Source organism: Varanus komodoensis, unplaced genomic scaffold, assembly GCF_004798865.1.
Source record: "Varanus komodoensis strain SLA01 unplaced genomic scaffold, ASM479886v1 scaffold7_1, whole genome shotgun sequence".
Lineage (NCBI taxonomy): Eukaryota > Metazoa > Chordata > Lepidosauria > Squamata > Varanidae > Varanus > Varanus komodoensis.
The window spans coordinates 8878837-8899767 of NW_025336479.1; the positions used below are offsets into that span (position 1 = coordinate 8878837).

Consider the following 20931-nt stretch of genomic DNA (forward strand, 5'->3'; position numbering starts at 1 on the left):
ATCCAAAGTAAATGTCAGTTTCAAATGTGATCCCCTCCCCGTATCACCCAGTGCAGTTCTTTGGTTAATTTATTTCCACTTAATTACCCTATTCATCCATTGTTTCCCAGGGGCATTTGAGGTTCTGTTCATGGTATTAGCACCAGTGAGTCAGCAGAGCTTTCCATTCATGGAATCAGCACTGGAGAGCCAAGAGCAGGAGCAGCAGCTTGCCTTGTGCTTAACAAGCTTTTAGGGGGAGGGAGAGAGGCCACTCACCAGCTACCTCATCTCCTGTATGTGTGGTGCTAGATATATCAAAAATATACACCATCATTGGCAGCCCTAGAAATATTGCGCTGCCTGTGATGAAAGAAGATTTGACTATCCTAGTTAGCTAGCACTGCTGCCAGGTAATTCCACTGTTATAAACACAGGAAAGGGGCCATGGAGGCCACTTATCTCAGGGCCTTCTCAAAGCAGGAGCCAGCCCTCCTGTGAATTTCTTTTTTCACGAGGTTGTATTTTGTAACTGCAATTTATGCTTGGCCTATCCACAGAGCAGGAGCGGTAAGGCCTGTTCTTCAAGGGTGCCTGCCAGATAAAAAATGTTTTAACATCTTTTAAATAGATCAGAAAACCAGTTAGTCTAAAGGTGGAGTGGGGGGGTGAGTTCTGTGGCAAGCAGCCTGCTTTCCTTTTGAGTGCTGTAGGTTTTCCACAGCTATTGGGACATTGTGTGTGGTTCAGATATTTAACACTGCTCTAACACCTGAGTAATGCATAGGCAGAAACTCTGAATCAAGACAGGGTGTTACAAAACAGCGAAGCAAATAAATCTGTTTCTTCCTTCTGTGGGGGAGGCAAGGCAGTGCACTTTATTTCCTGCAGAATGAAAATCTTGTTTTTCTTAAGCTGACCAGCTTTCTGTTCTCCTTGCTCATTGCCCATCTGCCCTGAGTTTCACAGAGTTCTCTTTCCTCTGTACCCATGTTCCCCCCATCCCAATCTCCAAATTCTTTCCCAGTGAATTCATTTCTAAAGAAGAGTGATGGAAGGGAAGCCTGTTTATTTTCTTTATTAACATTTTGTAATGTTCTCATCTCCTGATTGGTGCCTCACATAGACCACATATTTCAAACTCATAAAGATTAGGGACTTCCAGACTTGATTTACCTGGAAACCACAATGGCCCCTTGCCATTAATAAGAGCCTTCCTCTAGCAGCTGCCCATGAATACTTTGTCCTGGCTTTAGAATGCTTCATGTTGGAGTTTGTAAATGCCCCACCCAGTTGTTGCTTTCCAAGCAGAAGTCATGAAGCAAAAAAGAGTCTGAAAAATTGGACTAGATTTGGTTTTTCACACATACAAAATCAAATGAGCAAGCAGTACATATGGGTAAGAGAGAGCAGTGATTCCTAGCATTTACACAGAACAATTCAATGCACTTCATATAATCTTGGTAGTCTGCCCAATACCCCTGTAAGGTAGACCACTGATATCCCTCCTGAATTACAGATGATGGGACTCAGGCAGAGAATACCAGATTCGCTAAGGTTCTCCAGTGAATTTTCGATTCTGGTAAAAGGGTGACTCAGATTGAATGCTCTTAGCCTTCTAAACTGCATGTGTCTCAGCTAGCTTTCAGAGCTGAGAAGCTGACATTTCAAATGTGGACTATCCCTATAAATATTATTTCTGTGAATGTATGAGTGTCAGTGATGTTCATACTAAATCTGAAGTCAAGATTTTGCTTGAGGCATTCCCTTGTTAGCAATATTCCAAGATGATACATACATTTACAGTGGGACCTACGCTGGGTGGGTGAGTGGAGCCACCACCTTGGGACTGGTAGAGTTATATGCAGAAAGGGGACTAATATACATATGAGCTATATGCCCCAGTATACACTTGCCTTTGACTTGTTCAATCAGGGATTCCAACAGCCTAATTTTGGGGTTGAGGGGAAACGTTTCTATTGCTAAAGGATTAGAAGGCAGAAATCCTTGCAGATCATCTAGCTATCTCTGAGTAGATGCTGATCTTTCTGCCCACACAACAGTTTAAGGGTGCTCTGTATTCACTGGGCCTGAGAGGTTTACTTATATTGAAGCATGACGTCATACATACTGCAGCTGTTGCAATACTGAAAGTGACTTTGCACAGTATAGTGTACTGGCCAGGTGAATGTTGGAACTACATAATTCTGGTATATTCTAAGAATTTAAGATTTAGCACATTTAAAAAGAGGCAATGGAAGAAATGCATTTCTCAGGCAGTAAGGCCTTGCAAATAACACAGCTGCTCAACTAAATTCCCCTGTACTTGAACAGCCTTTGTATTAAGTGTTGCAATGCAAATATAGTTGAATTGGGAATGAATATTTCTACATTACTTGATACTTCTTTCTGGAAACAATTTCCAGTTTAGTGTTCCAGAAACTGAATTCACAAAATACAAAGTCTGTAGTCCATTAAAAAAGAATTTTAATGTGGCAGTGTACCATGTGAAAGTCATTCATTTTGATTGTTCATCAATGCGTGAGATGAGAGAACTTTGTGCTATAAGCTTTTTGGTGTAAATGACTTCATAACCTATCATCTGCCAGTTGGTCTTACCCCTGTCACTGTATATGTGGAGAATGAATTTACCAAGATACTGATCAATTTTTTTTCAGAGTGAGACTAGAGACCTGTAACTAGAAGACAGCCATGTTGAAATTGTAGCCAGATTTTGGTAGCTTGCCCCTCACTAATTTGTATCCTTCATTTATTCAGTTGCATCCCTGCAAAATCTATGATGAAAATTGATCATTATGTAAGGGGCTGTATTATTCTGAGTGAGCATAGTCCTGATCAATTGACAGCTGCTGTTTAGGGTCTTCGGTAGATTCTTCCCCCACTCTTTGGCCCAGAATCCTTTGGTGGGAGATGGTGGAGAATGCAGAGGTAGAAATTTTCAGCAATTCCACCAGCTTCCTGTAGCCCTCTCAGTCTCAGGGAGCCAAGGTTCCATTTAGATGCCAGGAAGCATTTCCTGACACTTATGACCCCAAGGGTGTGGAATGGGCTTCCATGAGAGGTCGTTGAGGTCCCATCGGTGAAGGTGTTCAAGGATAGGCTGGACATGCACATGGTGGGTATGTCGTGAGCGGAGCCGGCTGGAGCCAGGGGTCAGACTAGATGGCCCGGAAGGCCCCTTCTGACTCGCTCTGTTTCTATGTTTCTATGTCTCCTAACTGTCCAGAGTAGCTTGGGTGGAGGCACAGGGAGGAATGGGAATTGGTAAAGATTGCCCTCTTCCCAGCTCATTAATGGAAGCTTTCAAACAGTTGGGGGAAACTGTTTGGATTCTGGCCAGAGTATGTGGAACTAGAACAAAAAAGCATATATCCTTTAGGAGACATGTTATGATATCATAGCCAGGATAGTCTTTAAACACTTCAATATTAAACACAGTGAGTCAAAGCTTTTCTTTCAATATAGCATAAACACAGGATTAAGCCAAACCCTAGTCTTTCTTTCTGTGCTTTTATATAATTTAAAATGAACAAGTACATTTACATGAAGTATTTAATGGATGCAAAAACAGCAACAGCACATTGTTGGTGGAAAAAATGCATAGGTACTGTAGTACTTTGGACCCATGTTGTTTAGCCAGCCACTTATGGTTGCCTTTATGGCACTCCATTCCATTGCTCCCCTGACCTCCAGCATTTGGCCCATATTCTCTGACTTGCTGTGCATGCTCAGTCATTACTGGGCCACATTCACTAACTCTGTCACGGTTGAATGCACCTACCCCCAATTTGCTGATTTCCCCACTGTTCATATTCTCAGCCCTTTCCTGCAGAGATCTTGGTAGAGATCACCCTTAGGGATTCTCCTTCCTAAAGCCATTTTACAGTGGTGGAAATTTTAGGTTTTATGTAAGTCTGTTGATCCCTCCCATTTGTATATGGATGGTGCATTTTGAGCTACAGTACTCAAGAACTGATTTTGCAATTAGTTCATGTCCCTAGCCGCACCATGAATTTTGTCTAGAAACAGGTAATTAATGAAGCTGTTTTAATGCTGGAGTAATATGATCAGCGTGGTTAGCACTTGCTAACGATCATGTTGTCCTAGTTCTCACTGAAATGTGAAATACTGAAGGGAGTTAAAGTACAAACATAATAGACATATTCTATAGGTAAGCCACTTAAACAGGGTAATGTTCAAACTGTGTTCTTTCTCATTTGAGTCTTCCCACCCCACCCCACCCCACCCCACCCCCAAGCCATTCATTGTTAGTGTGAGTTAACATGCTACATTTGGTCCAAGCGGCTCATGACTGGCGCTTTCATGAAGCAAGATGAAACCTCCCCCCCAGATTAGGAAGGGCGGCAGCTCCCAAGCGTCTGCTGCTGGCTGGCCCGGTGCTGCCATCTGATATGTTCTCCAAGTGAGGCTTAGCGTGGGCAGGCATTGCAGAGAGCCTCACGGGTCATTAGCAGCCGTTGTGACTCACTACTGCCACTGGAACCACCACCTACCCTGCGCTTATTCTGAACAAGGCCTCGGTTGGCAGCCTCTTTACAGAGCCATACCAGCCACTGCTTTGCGGCAGCAAAGGTGCAACAAGGGAGCACCCGGCATGGCTCTTCACAGAGCCTGTCCAGTAAATTGCCTTAGGAGGCCTTACGCTCATCCTGACGCAACACCAGTTCTAACATGCTTTACTATGGTAGGCGTGTGCAGCACTCACAGAAGTTTGCCTGTACATTGCTTCCTGGGGATTTCCACATGGCGTTTACCCCCTCTAGAATAATCCTCCTAGGTATCTAACCTAACTGTGGGATTTATGTGAGACTTTACAGGTCAAAACTGGCATCTTGAATTGGGCTTGGAAATATACACTGAAATGGTTCCGTAAAATGCTAACATCGCATTTGTTTAGAGGTGATGATGGGAAGACTAGAAATTAATACTATATTGTGTTCCTTTCCTTAGAGATCATTGATGATCTTGCCAATTTGGTAGAAAATACTGACAACAAGGTCCGCAGCCAAACCAGGCATGTGATGACGGTGGAAAAAAAGTCAACTTCTTGTGGTAAGATACAGCTTGAATTTTAAATCTACTATTTTTGCTTTAGCATGTGTACTCTTTGTGAATCAGTCAAATGCATTTTTAACCACCAAGCTCGCCCTTTAACTTACTGTTTTGCTGACTGCTAGTAATAGTTTACTGCATAGCAATTAGATTATTGGAAGCAACTGTTGCTTTTGAGAGGGAGGTGAGGAGAGAAACGAGGTAGACATGCGAGACAAAAATAAAATAGCATCCTTATACAGAAGGAGGAAGTTGTTTACAATCACACTTAGGTAGAGGCCACCTGTGCTGCAATTGGTGTTTTTACTGTTATGCCTTCTATAGTGACATACAAGGCAAAGTTTCTTAAGCCATGTAAACCATTTCGTCTGTCCGTCCTTCCGTCCTTCCTTCCATCCATCCTTCCTTCCTTCCTGAGAGGTGATAAGAGTAGGACACCATTTCCATATATGAGACTGGTTAACTGCAAATTGGCGTGCAATCTTATCTTGCTATTGAAATCTTATTGAATATTCCTAGAAGGGCAGAACTATCCTACTGTGGTGGGCAGTGGGCAGGGAAGATCCAGAGGGATCCAAAGCAGCCCACCCTCCTCAGGGCAGAAGGGTGGCATGGTGGAAGAAATATATTTATTTTTGTTCCTTCCTCTCTATTTTTAAAATCTCCTTTCCTTCTGTTGGTTGCAGTGGGAGAGAAATCATACACACCAGGTGTACATAGGAAGCTCTCCTATAATGCATCATACTACTGGTCCATCTGGACCAGTATCGTTAACTGGCAGTGCCTTTCCTGCAGGTGCCATGTTTTGAACCTAGGACCTTCTAAATAAAAAAATATGTGCCCTGCCACTTAGTTAAAGCTCTTTATCAAGTTCCATTGATTTCAGGGAGTGGGTATCTGGGAACCCCAGTCTGCTCATGTATTCCTCACCCCCAATTCACCTCCTGTTTATCTTTTCCAATGTCACAGCTATTACACTGTAGAGTCAAGAGCTGTGGAGGGAGGCCTTCAAGGTTCCTTTGAGGTCTGGGAGAGTATCTGAGCTGGATCTTCCCTTCTAACTATGCTAGAGCATAATAACAAAGATCCCACCAAGATTTACAAATCTTATTCAAGGCCACATTGTCCATCTTGCTTGCTTTTTACTCTAACTCCAATTCTTATATTAATGATGAACATACAGTTGTGTCAAAATTATTTTTTTTCCTGTTCCACAAGGTGGCATTACAGCCCAATAGCCCTAGGAATCACCACTGGGGAATCGGAGGAGATATTGCTTCACTTTTAACATGGTCTTTGATAGAAAACAGAAGCCTTATCTTCTATTTTTGTTGCTTTAACACAGGCTTCACCTGTTACAGTAATGTTAATTGTTCAGTTGTTCTCCAAATCTTCTGTTTTTGTCAAAGGTTTACAACAGATCTATTTAATCCAGATTTTATTCTAAAAGATCTTTCTATCTCTAGAAAGTAACGGTGTGCACAGGATCTTGCCTTATCCACTACACTGGTGAATTTCTCATGTTGCGTGACAATTTTCCCAGAAGATTAATTGGGCTGATTAAATTCAGGACTGCACATCCTTGGGTTTGTTCCTCTAAAATGGGCTGTATATGCTTTGATGAGCAAATCTCCATTTTATTTTTAGTACAGTGGAGAGCTTAGCATAGTGTGACATGAAGTCAATCTTTCCTGTGAGTTGTTTGCCAGAAGATTATGCCAGTGTTCCTTCCAAAAACTGCACAGACAATTGCCTTGGTTCTGAACCAAAAGATGGCCTTCCCAAAATAACTTCTTTCTTGGTTTATGAGCTGTTCCAGTTTTTCCCCCTTTTGCCTCTTTTCATGTTCCCTGTGTCTTGCTGTCTGGATATTCAGGATAACTTTCCATGGTTTTTGCATTGCTTATGGTATGGGCTCATCTTGTTCCATAAAGTTATTCTTGAATATATTGTGTGGCAGTTTGCCTGTTAATGGGGTACCACTTGATCCTTATAAACCATGATATAAGGATTGGGAAAGGATGCACAGGTGTAATAGTTTCCCCTAGTGAGAATAAGGAGGTGTTTTGATTACTTCGGTACAAATGGAACTGGAAGCCAATTTAAGCATAACATTATTTTGTGAATGCAATTAATATGCATTGTTTTTGTTACATTTTGGTGCCGAAGGAGCCTACCTTGAAATGCATGTAGCAGCTTCAAGAGAGGGAATTTTTGTCAGGAACGTAGCAAGTGAAGATAGTTATATTTCCTTCCCCATACACCAAAGTCCTGGGGCCGCTCAGGGTTTTCCCCAGCTGTTATTTGCATAATACAGGAAAAAACCACCCTTGCCTATTGATTAAGTTTATATGTGCAATTAATGTCATCTGTTGTTAACCTGAAAGACTTTTGGCAAGGCACTTTCACTGCTGCACTGCCATATTTTGGAAACCAGGACTTCTGCACTAATGTATCATCTCTTCATCTTGTCAAACTGTTTGTGCTTTTTGAGGCCTGCAACCTTGTGGCATGTTAATAACTTTTGTAGTTCAGACAATTTGGCCCAGTGTGCTGTGATTCGCAGACTGCAAGACCCTAAGGGGCAGCAAATATGTGCAGGGCAATGCCATTTCTTTCTTACAATTGGCTGTCAGGAGCATCACAAATACTAATAAGCTCACTCCTGCCCTAGCACCATGAGTAGCCTTTCTCCTTCTGCCATTCTCTTTTCCTGATAGAAAAAAGGGAATGTTACTTGATGTGCCAAGGTCACCCAAACAGACTCTGGCAGAGCTATCAAGAAACCTGTATCTCTGGAATTCTGTCCCCAGGCTCTAATCGCAGGAGAACTTTTTGTCACTTGGCAGAGACCCATGGTGGACGTATTCAGACATAAATAGTCTTGACAGGAAAATCATTACAAAGCCCAACCCAACCAGAGAGGCAGCCCCAGCTCAGTATTTTCTCATCTGCTTCTAAGAGCAGAAGTCTAAAATTTAGAGTGATATAGCCAGAATGGGGTTGTTCTGGTACAGAATTTGAATCTGCTGATTAAGAGTATATATAGACCCTAATCATATCCTCTATTTTATTCTTTATTTAAGATCTACAAATTTGACACACCTAGTGAGAAAAGACTTTTTTTAAAAAATAGGAAATGGGTAAGGGGGAGGATAGTGTGTTTAGGGGGGATCGGGTGAGCAGAAAAGGCCAGCAACACCTATTTAATTACATTTGCATATGCAGCTGTTCAAACAGAGCCTCGCCAGTGCCTGCCCTCACCTCGTGGGGGATTTGGCACAGCTATTGCTATCCCCTGCAGTCTGGCTCTGCCATGGAAGGACTGCAGCAAGTCCCCACGACCATCTATCATTTCAAAGGCCAAGTAATTAGTTATATTTGAATACAAAGAAGGAAAACCTGGCCTTGTGTGACATATCCAAGGGCAGCTGCTTAGAGTTTGGTTTCCAAGGATACATGTCAAGGAGTTAAATCACGGCATGATATTTCTGGAAACAGTGCTGAAATGCAATAATCAAATTTTGGTGCCTGCCCATTATTTTCTATTGTGGTCTATAGGGTTGGGGCAGGGGGGTTTGGGTGCTTGTTGAAACTTTGGTTAAAAAAAAAACCAACCCTTAAAATTGTGCTGAAGTTTGTCATGAGAGAGTTTGTGGGAGTTAAATTGAAATTATGTGTGACCCTGACTCCTTTCTGCTTGATTATGTTCCCTTCATTTCCTTTGCTAGAAAGATGGGCATTTTGTAAATAGAAGTTGGACAGCCTAAAGAAAGTGTACTGAACTGAAGGACAATGGAAACAAATAGAATCTTTCCAGTGTAGGGTGGTCTGAAGACGCACATGAACTGCCACGGTTGAGACTCTACAGTATGCTATTCAAAAATGGGAGATGCTCATGTAGATCCTTTGGGATAGCCTTCTACAACCTAGTGCCTCCAGTGACTTAAACACCCATCAGTCCTTGCCTGTACAGCTAGCAGTAACCCAAAATATACAGAGGACACCAGGTTGGGGGAGATTGCTTTAGGATTTCTTGCCTATATACCGATGAAACAACTTATATGACATACCTGGTAGTGTACTCTGATGATAATAGTTAAGTTTATACCACTGAAGCAGTCAGAAAAAAGGAAAATATGTAAAGGTATGTGAAGGTGGCTAATAGTCAGCATCAAGTTACATCATTGTTCTCAAAGCTAGCCTCATTGATACACCTTGATCATTGAAACACTTAGGCCATGAAGGAGGTGTGAGAGAATCTCCCTTCCCTCTTTCTTGTTCTCTGTTTCTTGCCTCTTACTGGACAGGTGGTTCTTCCAAAGTATCTGACATAAAGAACCACCCCTTTTCAGCATCAACATAAAGAGTACAAGCATTCATACCTCTCATTCATTTCATAATGGAGTTATATAGCACAGGCACAGTTCATTCTCCTTGCACATTTGAATATAAACCTTTTCTGCATGAAAAGCATTTATGCTTACTTTCCTGTCATTTCTGCATTTGCCCTAAATACCTCTAATAATTTATTCTAACTTTTTACAAGATGTGAGTTGTTTTTGCTACACCTTCTGCTTAAAAGTGGTAAAACTCTTCCCCTCCCTCTGTGCCCCCCCCTTTTTTTTGCTTTCATATCAGAAATGAAGCTGGGAATCCCAGTTGGCTCATCCTCAGTTAAAAATGTTTAGCTTGAGATGGCACTAAAGTAGCATAGGGAAGAACAGCACAAACCTCCCCACTCTTTCAAGCAGACACATCTGAACTGGGCTCTCCTCACAAGTGCCTGATGACACATTAACCAGTTTTTTGTGATTTTTCAACTGTGAGAAAACTGCAGAAAAATAATTTAAACTGGGGGTCTCTGCAGTCTGTGATTTGTGGAAAAGGTTTGTTTCATACTGTAGAACAGGGGAGGATAACCTCTGGCCCAGAGGCCACATCTAGCCAGCATAGCTGCCCAGTCTGGCCTGTGGAGAATTGGGTGTCTTCCCAGGGACCTCTCCATCCCTCCCAGGCCTCACCTCTAGTCTTGGGATTAGAATATCTTGTCTCTAGCTAGAAATAATGGGGGGGGGGCAGGGGGATCCCTCTATTAACTCTAATCCAATATTGGAAATAACAAGGGATGTTCCAGCTGAGGCTCATCCTGATTGCTTGCACCTCATTTGGGAAGTACAGTAAGGAGGTTATTGACTCTTCTGATGCTTGAATCACTGTCAGGATCTGTGGTCAGGACATGGGTGGCCGGAGACAAGGCAAAAAAAGAGCAACAGAGTCATCAGGACCAGGGCAACAGAACTTCAGAAAAGACAGTTCTGTTGCCCTGTGGCTGTGTGGAGGAATGGAGGGACTCACACTGCTCAGAGCTACTATTTCATATCTGACTGTGGCAGAGATATGATTTGTGGCTCTGTCTTTAGCCATTTATCAAAGAAACGAAAAGGCAGATGTGGGAAAAGCATTTGGAGTTATAATGTTTTATGTTTGCTTTTATTGCTTTGCTGCTGCTGATGGTAGTGTTTTGTTGATTGCATATCTTACTTTTACTTAACTTTATTAAGATGACAAATTGGAAGGCCCATCAGTTTCCACCAAACAAAGATAACTGCACAATCTTGTAAACTCAGAATTTCAAATTCAAGTAATCCTGTAAATATGTGTTATCTATTTCCATAGGGCAATTGTATTTCAAAATAAGGAACATATGTTTAAAAGATGTGTGCTTATTGCATTGCTGATCATAATCATTCACAAGTCCGTAAGTAATGGTTCACACTGTGTGGCTTTACAGCAGGGGTTTTCAACACAGGGCATGAGGGAACCACTGTGAGCACCTCCAGTTGCGCCTGCAAAAAGGTCCTCAGTGTGGTGCTTGTGCTGCTCCAGTGTAGGGACTAGATCCACCTTCTCCCAAAATGCCACGTTCCAAGATGGCTATTTCAGAATTTAAACCAGAGCTGGAAGAGGAGTTGGGATCAGAATTCTTAGCTGAAATGCCAAGCCCCTAGGCCCAGCAAGAAACTGGTGAGAACCAAGCCGCATCTAGTTCAGTAAGAAACTTGACTGAACAAGTTAGATGGGGGCAGATGTAACATAATTAGTCCCATCAACAGGCATCAAATCAAGTGAGCGGACCAATGGCCCACAAGCAGCAGGAACACCCTGAGAATGGATCAAGTGCCTTTTCATTGGGAAGAGAGGAGAGGGATTCAGTTTGGAGCCAGCTTCTTAACCTTAAGCCACATTTCCCTAATAGCCGGTATTCTGACTCTGCTAGTGTCTTTTGTTAAAGACAATGCACTCCTTTTTAATCACAAACCCAGCCTAGCTGGGCAATTTTAACATAATAAAGACTGTAGTTAAAAGTGGCTTATTCTGGTTCACTAAGGATGGATTTGTACGAAATGCACAAACCTTTCTAGTAATCATGCATAGGCTTCTGCAAAAGTGGACCAAATATCCAGATAAGTATTAATTTGAAGTCAGCATCTACATGCCACCCATTCACATACTGAAAGCATTGTAAGGTTCTGAGTCCATTGCATTATAGCTGAATGTTTATCCTTTCAGTTTTAATGTAAGTCATTTAGCTGTCAAAAGGGCATAGTAAATCCATATAACCTATTTGTTAATTTTCATTCAGCAGGTAAATTTAGAACATACACCAGTGAATATTAAAGACTATTAAGTAAAATGGAGCTGTGTAAAAACTTCTTCCCATTGTCAATATTTTAACAGAAACTAGCAGTTGTCTAATTTAAGTAACTGCTAGCAGTGCAGTACATTTGCTTATTAAAGAGATAGTTTGATGTCTAATAGACATACAACAGAGAGTTTTACTGAATAAGGCACAGCTTAAGATCCATAAATGGAACAGACAGATCCCAAAGTAGTAATCCACTGATAGGCATTTTATGCTGGTGCTCACAGTTGTTTCTCAAATTGCCACATGTGCAAGGAGATGGGGTGGAAGGGAAGACAACCCGCACCCCCAACACACACATACTCAGTTAATCAAAAGGTCCATCTAACTTGGCTAGTTCCATGCTACTTACTTGAACCAAAAGTCTTTGGTTCCAGAGCATATGCAGAGTTCATTGTAGAGAGAATGGTCTTAGAGAGAAAGAACACCTTGGTTAGATGGTTTATGGAAGGCTCATGAGGCATGACTGAACTCTTACGGCTATCTGAATTCAGTAAAAGTCAGCCCCTCAGCAGAAACTGATTGCATAGTCCCATCATACAGTACCTTCCATTTCTGGAAGTGCTTTAGCTAGCAAATCAGAAAATTATTTAGTGGCTGTGTCCTCCTTACTAATGACCTAAACATATGTCTCAAAAGACATATGTTTCGAGTCAGTTTGAACAAGTTATCCTATTATAGAAAAGGAACTTGGATGTGTTTCTGTGTTCTATGTTTCTGTATGTAGTGAGGAAGATAAGCTTCTTCAGGGATCCTAGTATGGTGCCAACTTATCGGATGCTCTAGGAGGCACTGTTGAGCTGCATGAGAACCTGCAGGTTTGTCACAGTTACCTTTTGAAGGCTGTACTGTGACTGATCTCATTCCTTGATGGCTGATATATCACTTGCTTATTCACAGGTTTGTTTTCAAATATGCTTCAGTGCTGCCTTTTTCTTTCTACATGTTGAGGCAAGATTTGCTTCTTGTCTCTGCACTTCACGGATTTTCATTATAAAGTAGGAGAGACTACTTTAGGATGAGTTTATTTACCTAATAAACTGGCTCTTCTTTTGTCTAGGAAATGCTGACATTTTTGAAAGAAGAACTCCTAGTAACAGGCAAACAAAGGTCCAGCAGTTAGGTCTGGTGAAATAACGAAATGAAGGTCAGCTAATATTGCCCTCGGTCTCTTTCCCGGTGGCCATGACAGCAGGGGAGGTTTATTTGAAGATCCCAGACTCAGAGTCATTGCTTGTATTGTCACCCGTCTGAGCATTCGAGTCTGTGCCAACAGTATAGGATATTAATGTATTCCACAGATCAGTGAAAAAGGAATTCCTCTGCACGTCTTTTTGTTTTGTTTTCTCTAATTTTTCCCCCCTCGCTTTTTTTTCCCATACACTTTGTTTGCAGTGTCTTTGTCTGGTGGTTGTTGCTGGGCATTTCTGATGAGAAAGCAAAGAATTACAGAGAGGAAGGAGGAGGGGTGTGTTAGCACTTTAAAAACATAAGGTGAAAGTTTTTTACAAGCTAGTCAGGTGCATAGAAATTCGTATTCTGTTTGGGATGGTGAATGCAAATATACAGTAGAAAGCTCCATTCCTGACACGCAAATCTCATTGATTTGCTTCCTGGAGCAAGAAAGTACTTTAAGAAAAATTAAACACTGCTGCTCCACAGGATACCATGCCTCAGTGCTTCTTTAGTATTCATCTTTGCTTCATTACCACGGCCACCTCTCAGCCCACCCTCAGCAGCTGCTAAAAGGGGCAAAATTACAGCAATTCATACTGCTGGTGACTTACTGCCAGGGAATAATTGGTTTCTGTTTGCAAGGCACATTATCACAGCAAAGCTTGGAAAACAGAAATTGTTTGCTGGTTTTGGGGAGGGGGTGTTCAATGGAATGTATTTATCAAGATTTTCACAGGATTTGTAGAAAGGCAGTTCAATGGAAAGAAAAGCTGTTTTATGAAGAGACAATTATCTAATAAAGTAATGGGTCAGGGAAAGGAATTTGGGCAGGTTTCTTTAATGTATCTATGCATTCTGCTTCCCAAGCAAGAATTGTAGTTAATACTTAGATATTTTTTAATATATTCTTTGATCCCTCATGGAAATGTTAATGAGACGAGATGGGCTAAAGAGCTCTCCAGACACTGCCTGGAGAGGGAGGAATGAAATGCAGATCCTCTGGAAGGTTTCTAACACACAAGAAGTCCCTTTGTTTCCTGTATTACAAACCAGAGACATGTCTAAAATCAGAAACAAAATGAGAGCAGGCTGAAGAGGCACTGCTGAAGGCTAGGCTTTCTATATTTTTAAAAGAGAAAAAATTGTTGTTGCTGGCTGTGAATGCCAAGCATCCTTGATAGGCAGTGTTATGGGCATGTTTGAAGTCCAGAATGAAGGTACTCTGAAGATGTGAGTGGGATGCAGTTCGGCTGTCTTTCACTCCGACTTAATTAAGAATCTTGCGGGCTTTGTCTGTTGGGGAGCCTGTTTTGTGAATAGGGCCTTGGACCCAAAATTGTATATGTAGGCCTCCTGCCTTTGTAATGGGTTGCCAAACTGAAGACAGTAGCAAGTGCAGGCCCCGTGTTGCTGGAGGTCATCCTCTTGTTTAGAGAAGTGAGCCCACATCCCCAAGAGAAAGCGAGAGGAATCAGAAGGGAGTCTTTCTTTGAAACTGGGGAATAACCAACCTTTATGTTTGTGTGTGTATATGTGTAAACAAAAAGCCAGTGGGAGGTAGGAAAGGTTTTGTAACACTTTCCACAGGCTGATTATTTTGGGTCAGAGGGTAAACCACAAAGGGCAAACACTTTCCTTCAAGGAGTCAACACTCTGGGTCCATTTCTGTGAGTGGGGAAATACCTTGATTTCATACCCAGGCATTCATTTGTGTAGCAATCAGTAAAGTTTAAACTTTACTGACATTTTAATAATGGCTTTCTTTTTCAACACATAATCATAACAAAATCTGTTGTTCCTGTTTAGTTGAGGAAACCTGGCACAGAGAGAGAGAGAGAGAGAGAGAGTTGACCAAAGCTTTTCAGCAAGCCCATGAATGAGCTAGGCTTTGTATACAGCATGGGTGGAGCCTCCAGTGTGTAGCCAAGGCCTACCCCCCTGGTTACAGTGTCAAGTTATAATTGAAGTCCTAGCTGCTCATCTGTGTATGGGAGGTGGCTGTATTTGGTTTCTTAGTGCGTCAGACTTCATGGTTAATATTGGGGGAGAGAAGTCAAAGGGATGCATGAAGAGGCGGCCTGAACAGGCAATTTAAGAATATGGGGTGTGAACATGAAGTGGGTACTGAGGCCTCTGCTGAACAACCAATTAGTCAACAGATAACTTGGAACAAATTAGGGCTGACCATGACCATGACTATGGGAATGTAACCACTCTTGGTGTGATGGAGAATGGTTGCTACCCAACCCCATACATTCCTGGATGAGACATATTTTTCTGCATCAGTTTCATTCTGGCTTTACACCTTAGCCTTATTTGTTTTTGGTGGGTGATCTCAGTTTAGGAATTAACTGTTGTTGCTTTTTGGTGATGTTTTACTGACATCTTTATGCATCATCTTGGGAGTTTATGCATATGCCTGTTTACTTTTCAAAGATACCTAGTCTGGAAGTTTCCTGGGATTACAAGGTAACTGTGGTAGTTAAGGGTGCTTTTTCAGCTGATAGTTTAGTTTACACGCAACTCTTCCTGGATGGTGAGGACTTTAATAGAGAGGAACAGGTCATAATTTGTGCTGTAGTAATCTAATCATGCAGTGCTGGTAATAAACTCTGTTTTTGGCTGCTTATGAGCATCTCAGGAAATCTAAGCTTATGCCAAACACTGCTCACTAATGCCTTTGCATGATCTCTGGTACAGTATGTCTTCTAGAACACTTAGAATTTCCAGCATTTCTTTTTAATCACCATTCATAGGTCTAGCAGTTATTTATAAAGCCCTCAATTGCTAGGTCACAGCTAGCTTAAGAAGCCCCTCCCATATTAATGTCCCCCATGTGCTATTTTATAAAAAACTTGGAGGACTTTAATAAGGAAGGTGCGTCTTGCTGCCGTCTCCTTCATTTAGGTCTCGAAGAGAGGCTTGCACCACACATATTTCTTGTTTTAATAAAAAGAAAAAAGTAGGCATGTAGTAGAAGTGTTGTATTGAGGATTTCTGCTATATCACAGTAATATTCAAAATAGAAAGTTAGAGGGAATGTTTTCTAAATTTTCACACTATCACTGAGCTGTAGTTGCCCTTAGTTCTCCTTGCTGAGATGTGAGCAGACAGAAAAGAGGAAAGTATATGTACACTCAGTGATAACATTGAAGGTACATGAATGGTAATTTGCTGGGTTTTCAGAAGACCTCAGGGTTAGAAGGAAACCCTTAAAAACGGATGAACACTTGTTTTTAATGAGAAGTGTTTGTGAGATGAATGCAGAGACTGGATTTTCTGTCATGTTTCCAGAATGAGTCATGTTTTGATGGAGCTTCCAGAATTGGTTTAGGAGAGAGATGGTCCCTTGATAATCGATGGGGGCTGGTGCCCAATGGGGCTAGCAGGGTAGAGGACAATATTCTTCAACATTGCCCTCAATGTTCTACTAAGAATGCAAGAGGAGTACAGGAGAAGACCACTTACAGGAAGACTACTTGGAAGCACTGAAGCAAATATGTTGTGTGTGTGTGTGAGAGAGAGAGAGAGAGAGATGATTTGAATGTGAATAGCGGACTGCTCCCATTTTATTTATTTATTTATTTATTTATTTATATCTCTCTCTACCAATTTACATCCTGCCTTTTTCCTACAAAGGGCTCAAGGCAGCTTACATCATTCTCCTCCCACACCTTATCCCCCACAACAACAACCCTGTGAGGTAGGTTGGGCTGAGAGTCTGTGATTGGCCCAAAGTCACCCAGTTGGCTCCATGGCTGAGCGGAGACTAGAACCTGGATCGTCTGAGTCCCAGTCCCATGCTTTTAACCACTGTACCACACTGGCTCTCCTGAAATTTGCCTGAAATATAAAGCCACCTTTATAGAGGCAGCCCTGAACTAAGGATGGGTGCTCATTCAAAATCCCTGAGATGTTATAGACAGTACGGCTTGTGGCCTAGAGAGTCTTGCTTCACAAGGGAGTCTCCCTGTGAAACTCTACCATCTGCTTCTTTAAGACTCCTAGATCTTTCGTTGTATGGTCAGACAAGCGTGCCCTTCTGGACTCACTTCAGGACATTTCCTCAATAGCTGAAGAGAGAGGAGAAGAAGAACTTTGCAAAAAAACAAAACAAAACAAAACAATGCCTAGGACTGGTTGTTTAGATTTCCTCACAGTGTCTTTATCTCAACACTTTCCGCTCCTATCAGTTTTCTCATGGATAAACATGTTTTGCTTAGACTGAACCCTTCCTGTACAACAGAATAACACACAAGTTGCAGATGGTTTTCACATAATGTGCCTCATTTTTCCTTTGTGTGTGTGTGAACTTATAAAGAAACCCATCAGGTAAATTTCATTCACATTAGTGAGCATGCAGCTGTGTGTAGGCTACAGTGGTAGCGGTGGGGAATCCCCTTCCCTCAGTTTGGCAGACATATTCTGAAACTACACAATCAGGCAGACAATGGGGGAGAATCTCAGTAAGCTTAAGTTGGAGTATTGTTGCAAAACAGCCATTATTGCTGTTCGCCCCCCCCCCCCCCGCCTTAATGGGCATGATCTAGCAAAGTGATTTACATTCACACATAGGTTTCTATTGCACCACTTCCTCTTCAGCTGGCTTCCTCATTAAAGCAGAAAATGTCTTTTAAGATTTGTGAATTTGCCCACGAGACTTTTGGGGTAGTATGGGGAGCAGAAATGCTCAATGGCAACTTCTTGCATTGTATTTATTCCCTTCTAAACTTCTATCCTGCTCGTCGGCCTTCTAGGAGCTTATATATGTTATATAAACTATAATATATAACTACTTTTGAAATCAGAATTGCAAAATCCTTAAAAATTTAGAACATGTGAAAAGAAGAGAAATCAAGCCAAGACCCTGGTGGGACACAGTTCGCTATTTCGTAATATTTAGATGTAGATCTTATGAGGGCCCAGGAGACAGTTCCCCAGAAGAGGTGCTACTATTTTTTAAAAAGCCTCTTTCCTAGGAGCATCCAATCTTAATTCCAGCCGTAGTGGCAATCACATCAAACTGTGGACTTCTGTTGAAGGGATGGAGTTGTATAGGGAAGGCACACTGCTCCCTTGAGTTATGTGACCCAATAAAAGCCCAGTGTTTGCAACAACATCTGGATACTGGACTCTGTGGTGCCCACAGATGCACACTGCTTATGTACCAAAAGGACTTCTCTTTTTCAAATGCTGGAAATGTACTGCATGTGACTCTGTTGATGTCTATGTATATGTTTAGAAAAAGATGCAGCAGTTGTGTCTTAAGGAAGAGTAACTTGGTAATTATACTGCGGCTAATGCTGAAACTTTCTTACTGCAAAATTCATCTTATTTTCCTTTCTACCTGCCATTCCTTTGGTAAAGGAATATTGAAAGTTTCTGAAAAAGTTCTTGATTGCAGATTATTCAAATGTGCATGAATGTTCACTGTCAGGATTTGGAGGAGGGATTTGGAGTATGCATTTCCCAGGGTCTAATCATCTCATAGGGCAGCTGTGTGTGACTCCTTCTCCAATAATCTACTTAACTCAGTAGTTTTCCCTTCCTATTGCCTCACAAGGAGAATGAGGCTGATAGGCTGTTTGCATGATAAGTAGCTCTAGTCTCTGTGAGCCTTTGAAGGGAAGCCGAGAGGTAATTGTAGCAGCTTGAACTGATGGTTTCCCATGTTCAATGGTAGGTTAAGTGAGGAAGAGAGCTTGAAAAGCATTCTTCATTTAAGTCCAGTAATGGGCTTTGCTGTGAGCCAAAATGTTAATAATTGTTATCTGGTCTGGGTGAAGCATGTCTTCCATGTTCTAAGGCCCAGTGAATTTGTGGGAAGAGCGTGGCACATTAGGATTTGCTGTTGACTTTCTTGTTGCTGTTATGTGCTATCAAGTCATCTCCAACTTAGGGGACCCCATGAATGAAAGCTGTCCAGAATGCCCTGTCCATGCCCGCCCTGCTCAGCTGTTCTAAATTCATGGCTGTGGCTTCCTTTATGAAGTCAAACCATCTCATTTTTCAGTTGACTTGCTAGCAGAGCATATTGATGGAAAAGCACTGTTTTCTCCAACATTGGCTTAACCGCTGTAGAAAATTATCAGCCCACCATCAAACTGAGTGGCTTTTAGGTGGCAATGACCTCAACTCATTAAGCATAAAGCTGCTCTGTATGCATGTAAGCTAACTATATCTATGCAGATGCACACATACATACTGTTACTGCTCCCTACAAGGGCAAAGTCCAATAGAACATACACAGTTCATTACAATACCATTTATTGCACTGTTCCTCTTCCAGGAACTTCAGATAGGATACATGAGTCTTCTATGTATTTCATCCTTAATATAGCCCTTTGAGGTGAGCTAGGCTGAAACAGAGTGGTCTGGCTCACATACAACACTAATCCATGGTTAAATTAACCCTTGGTTTGTTGCCCTACCCAGGGTTCATCTGGCAGAGAATTAAATCATGGTTTATTTTCTCAACTCCTGAGTTGCATGTTTCCCCTTTTCCTTTGTTTACTTCCTTCCTTGTATCTCAGATGCTTTTGCAGAACTTTAGCATTGGCATACTGAGTGGCAATAGCCTTGGCTTGACTTACCATTTTCTAGGCGATGCCTTGGAAGGAGACCTGAGACGTGGGTGTCTGATCTGGTCCCTTCACATCACTTTTTCTCTCAGGGCATTGTTCACTGAGGAATGTTAGGGCTATAGCATACCTGGAAATCATAACTTCTGATTTATTAGCCTTCATTCAGTGAATTGCTGTGCTGAAACACTATTTTATTTATAGAAGCAGGGTTAGTAGGGAAAAATCTTGCCTTCTTCAGCAGTGCAGTTGGCAAGACCAATTTTCTCTGTAGCTGTGGTAACTGGACACCTATTTTTCTGCTCTCTTGGTGCAGAAGATCTAGAAGATAGATGGAGAAAAGGCATTATTGCTGTGTATATTGAAGTTCTGCTGGAGTGTGGCTTTTTGAAGTCTCATGAATCCAGTACAGCCACTGGCAAATAGAGAGTGGATTCTTTGAAACTTCTCCTCAGTTGTGATTTGAATGAAAGGCCTATGACGGTGCCTTCTAGGAGAAGACTAGAAGACTCTGAAAGGGCTGAGTCACCAGGGATGGACGGAAAAGAAGATCCCACACATCAAAGACTAGGCCAGATCTTGGTTGATACCAACATTTATAGAGTGAGATATTTATTATAATTTCTTTCATATATACCACATGGCTAGATAATGCAGTGTGGGGTTTATTTTGAATTATATTTTAGATGTCAAATGGATGCTTAAACCATAGATTTTGTATTCCCATTTTAGACTTAAATGCTTGCATTAATGATTTTTAAAGTCCTTTTGGATTAAAGCCACAGAAGATACATTCTAAAAGTACATTTTAGAATATACTGGATAGAAGGATTTTAACAAGAAACTGCATCCAAAGCTATCTAAATGAGAAAAAAAAATACATGGCATGCACAGCATCCCCAGTTATATTAGAAGCATTAGAAGTACAGTGCTCCTGATAGGCCTCTTGACCCACGTTTTGTCACAGATATATGCAAACTTGGTCAAAGCAGCCTGGTAGGAAAGGGTTTTACTTTCCTAAGGTAAAACTTGATTGCTCTTGTCTTGGAGACTGTCAGTCAGGAGCACCCTACTCAAATAGCAGAAATCACAACATAATGTGTATCTTGAGTTCTCCTTTTCCAGCTTTGATTAACTTAAGATCCTTTGTTGGTTTCATGTAAGGCTAGTTTAGACTGGAAAGACTAAATGCGAACAGTTTAGCTATTGGTTCTGTTCGGTTCATTTTATTGTTCATATTCACTGTTTTCCTTCACTACTCTGACTTTAGCTTGACTTTAAGAAACATGACTTAAATCCATGATCCAGGCTCTTGGCCTGGATTTGGGTTCCCATTTACAGATGCAAAGGGCAGGCTTCCTTGACCACTTGAGTTACATTTACTGAGGAAGTTGC

The 20931-nt window shown here is 41.6% G+C and overlaps 1 protein-coding gene across 2 annotated transcripts in view; it reads left to right on the plus strand.

Moving 5' to 3' along the window:
- The window catches only part of STX8 (syntaxin 8), a 93118-nt gene that overhangs the window by 56093 nt on the left and 16094 nt on the right, over positions 1 to 20931 (plus strand). For both annotated transcript variants that reach the window (XM_044453780.1, XM_044453779.1), the window contains exon 7: positions 4972 to 5073. In XM_044453780.1, the coding sequence (XP_044309715.1) occupies positions 4972 to 5073 (102 nt within the window). The remainder of the gene's footprint in view (positions 1 to 4971; positions 5074 to 20931) is intronic.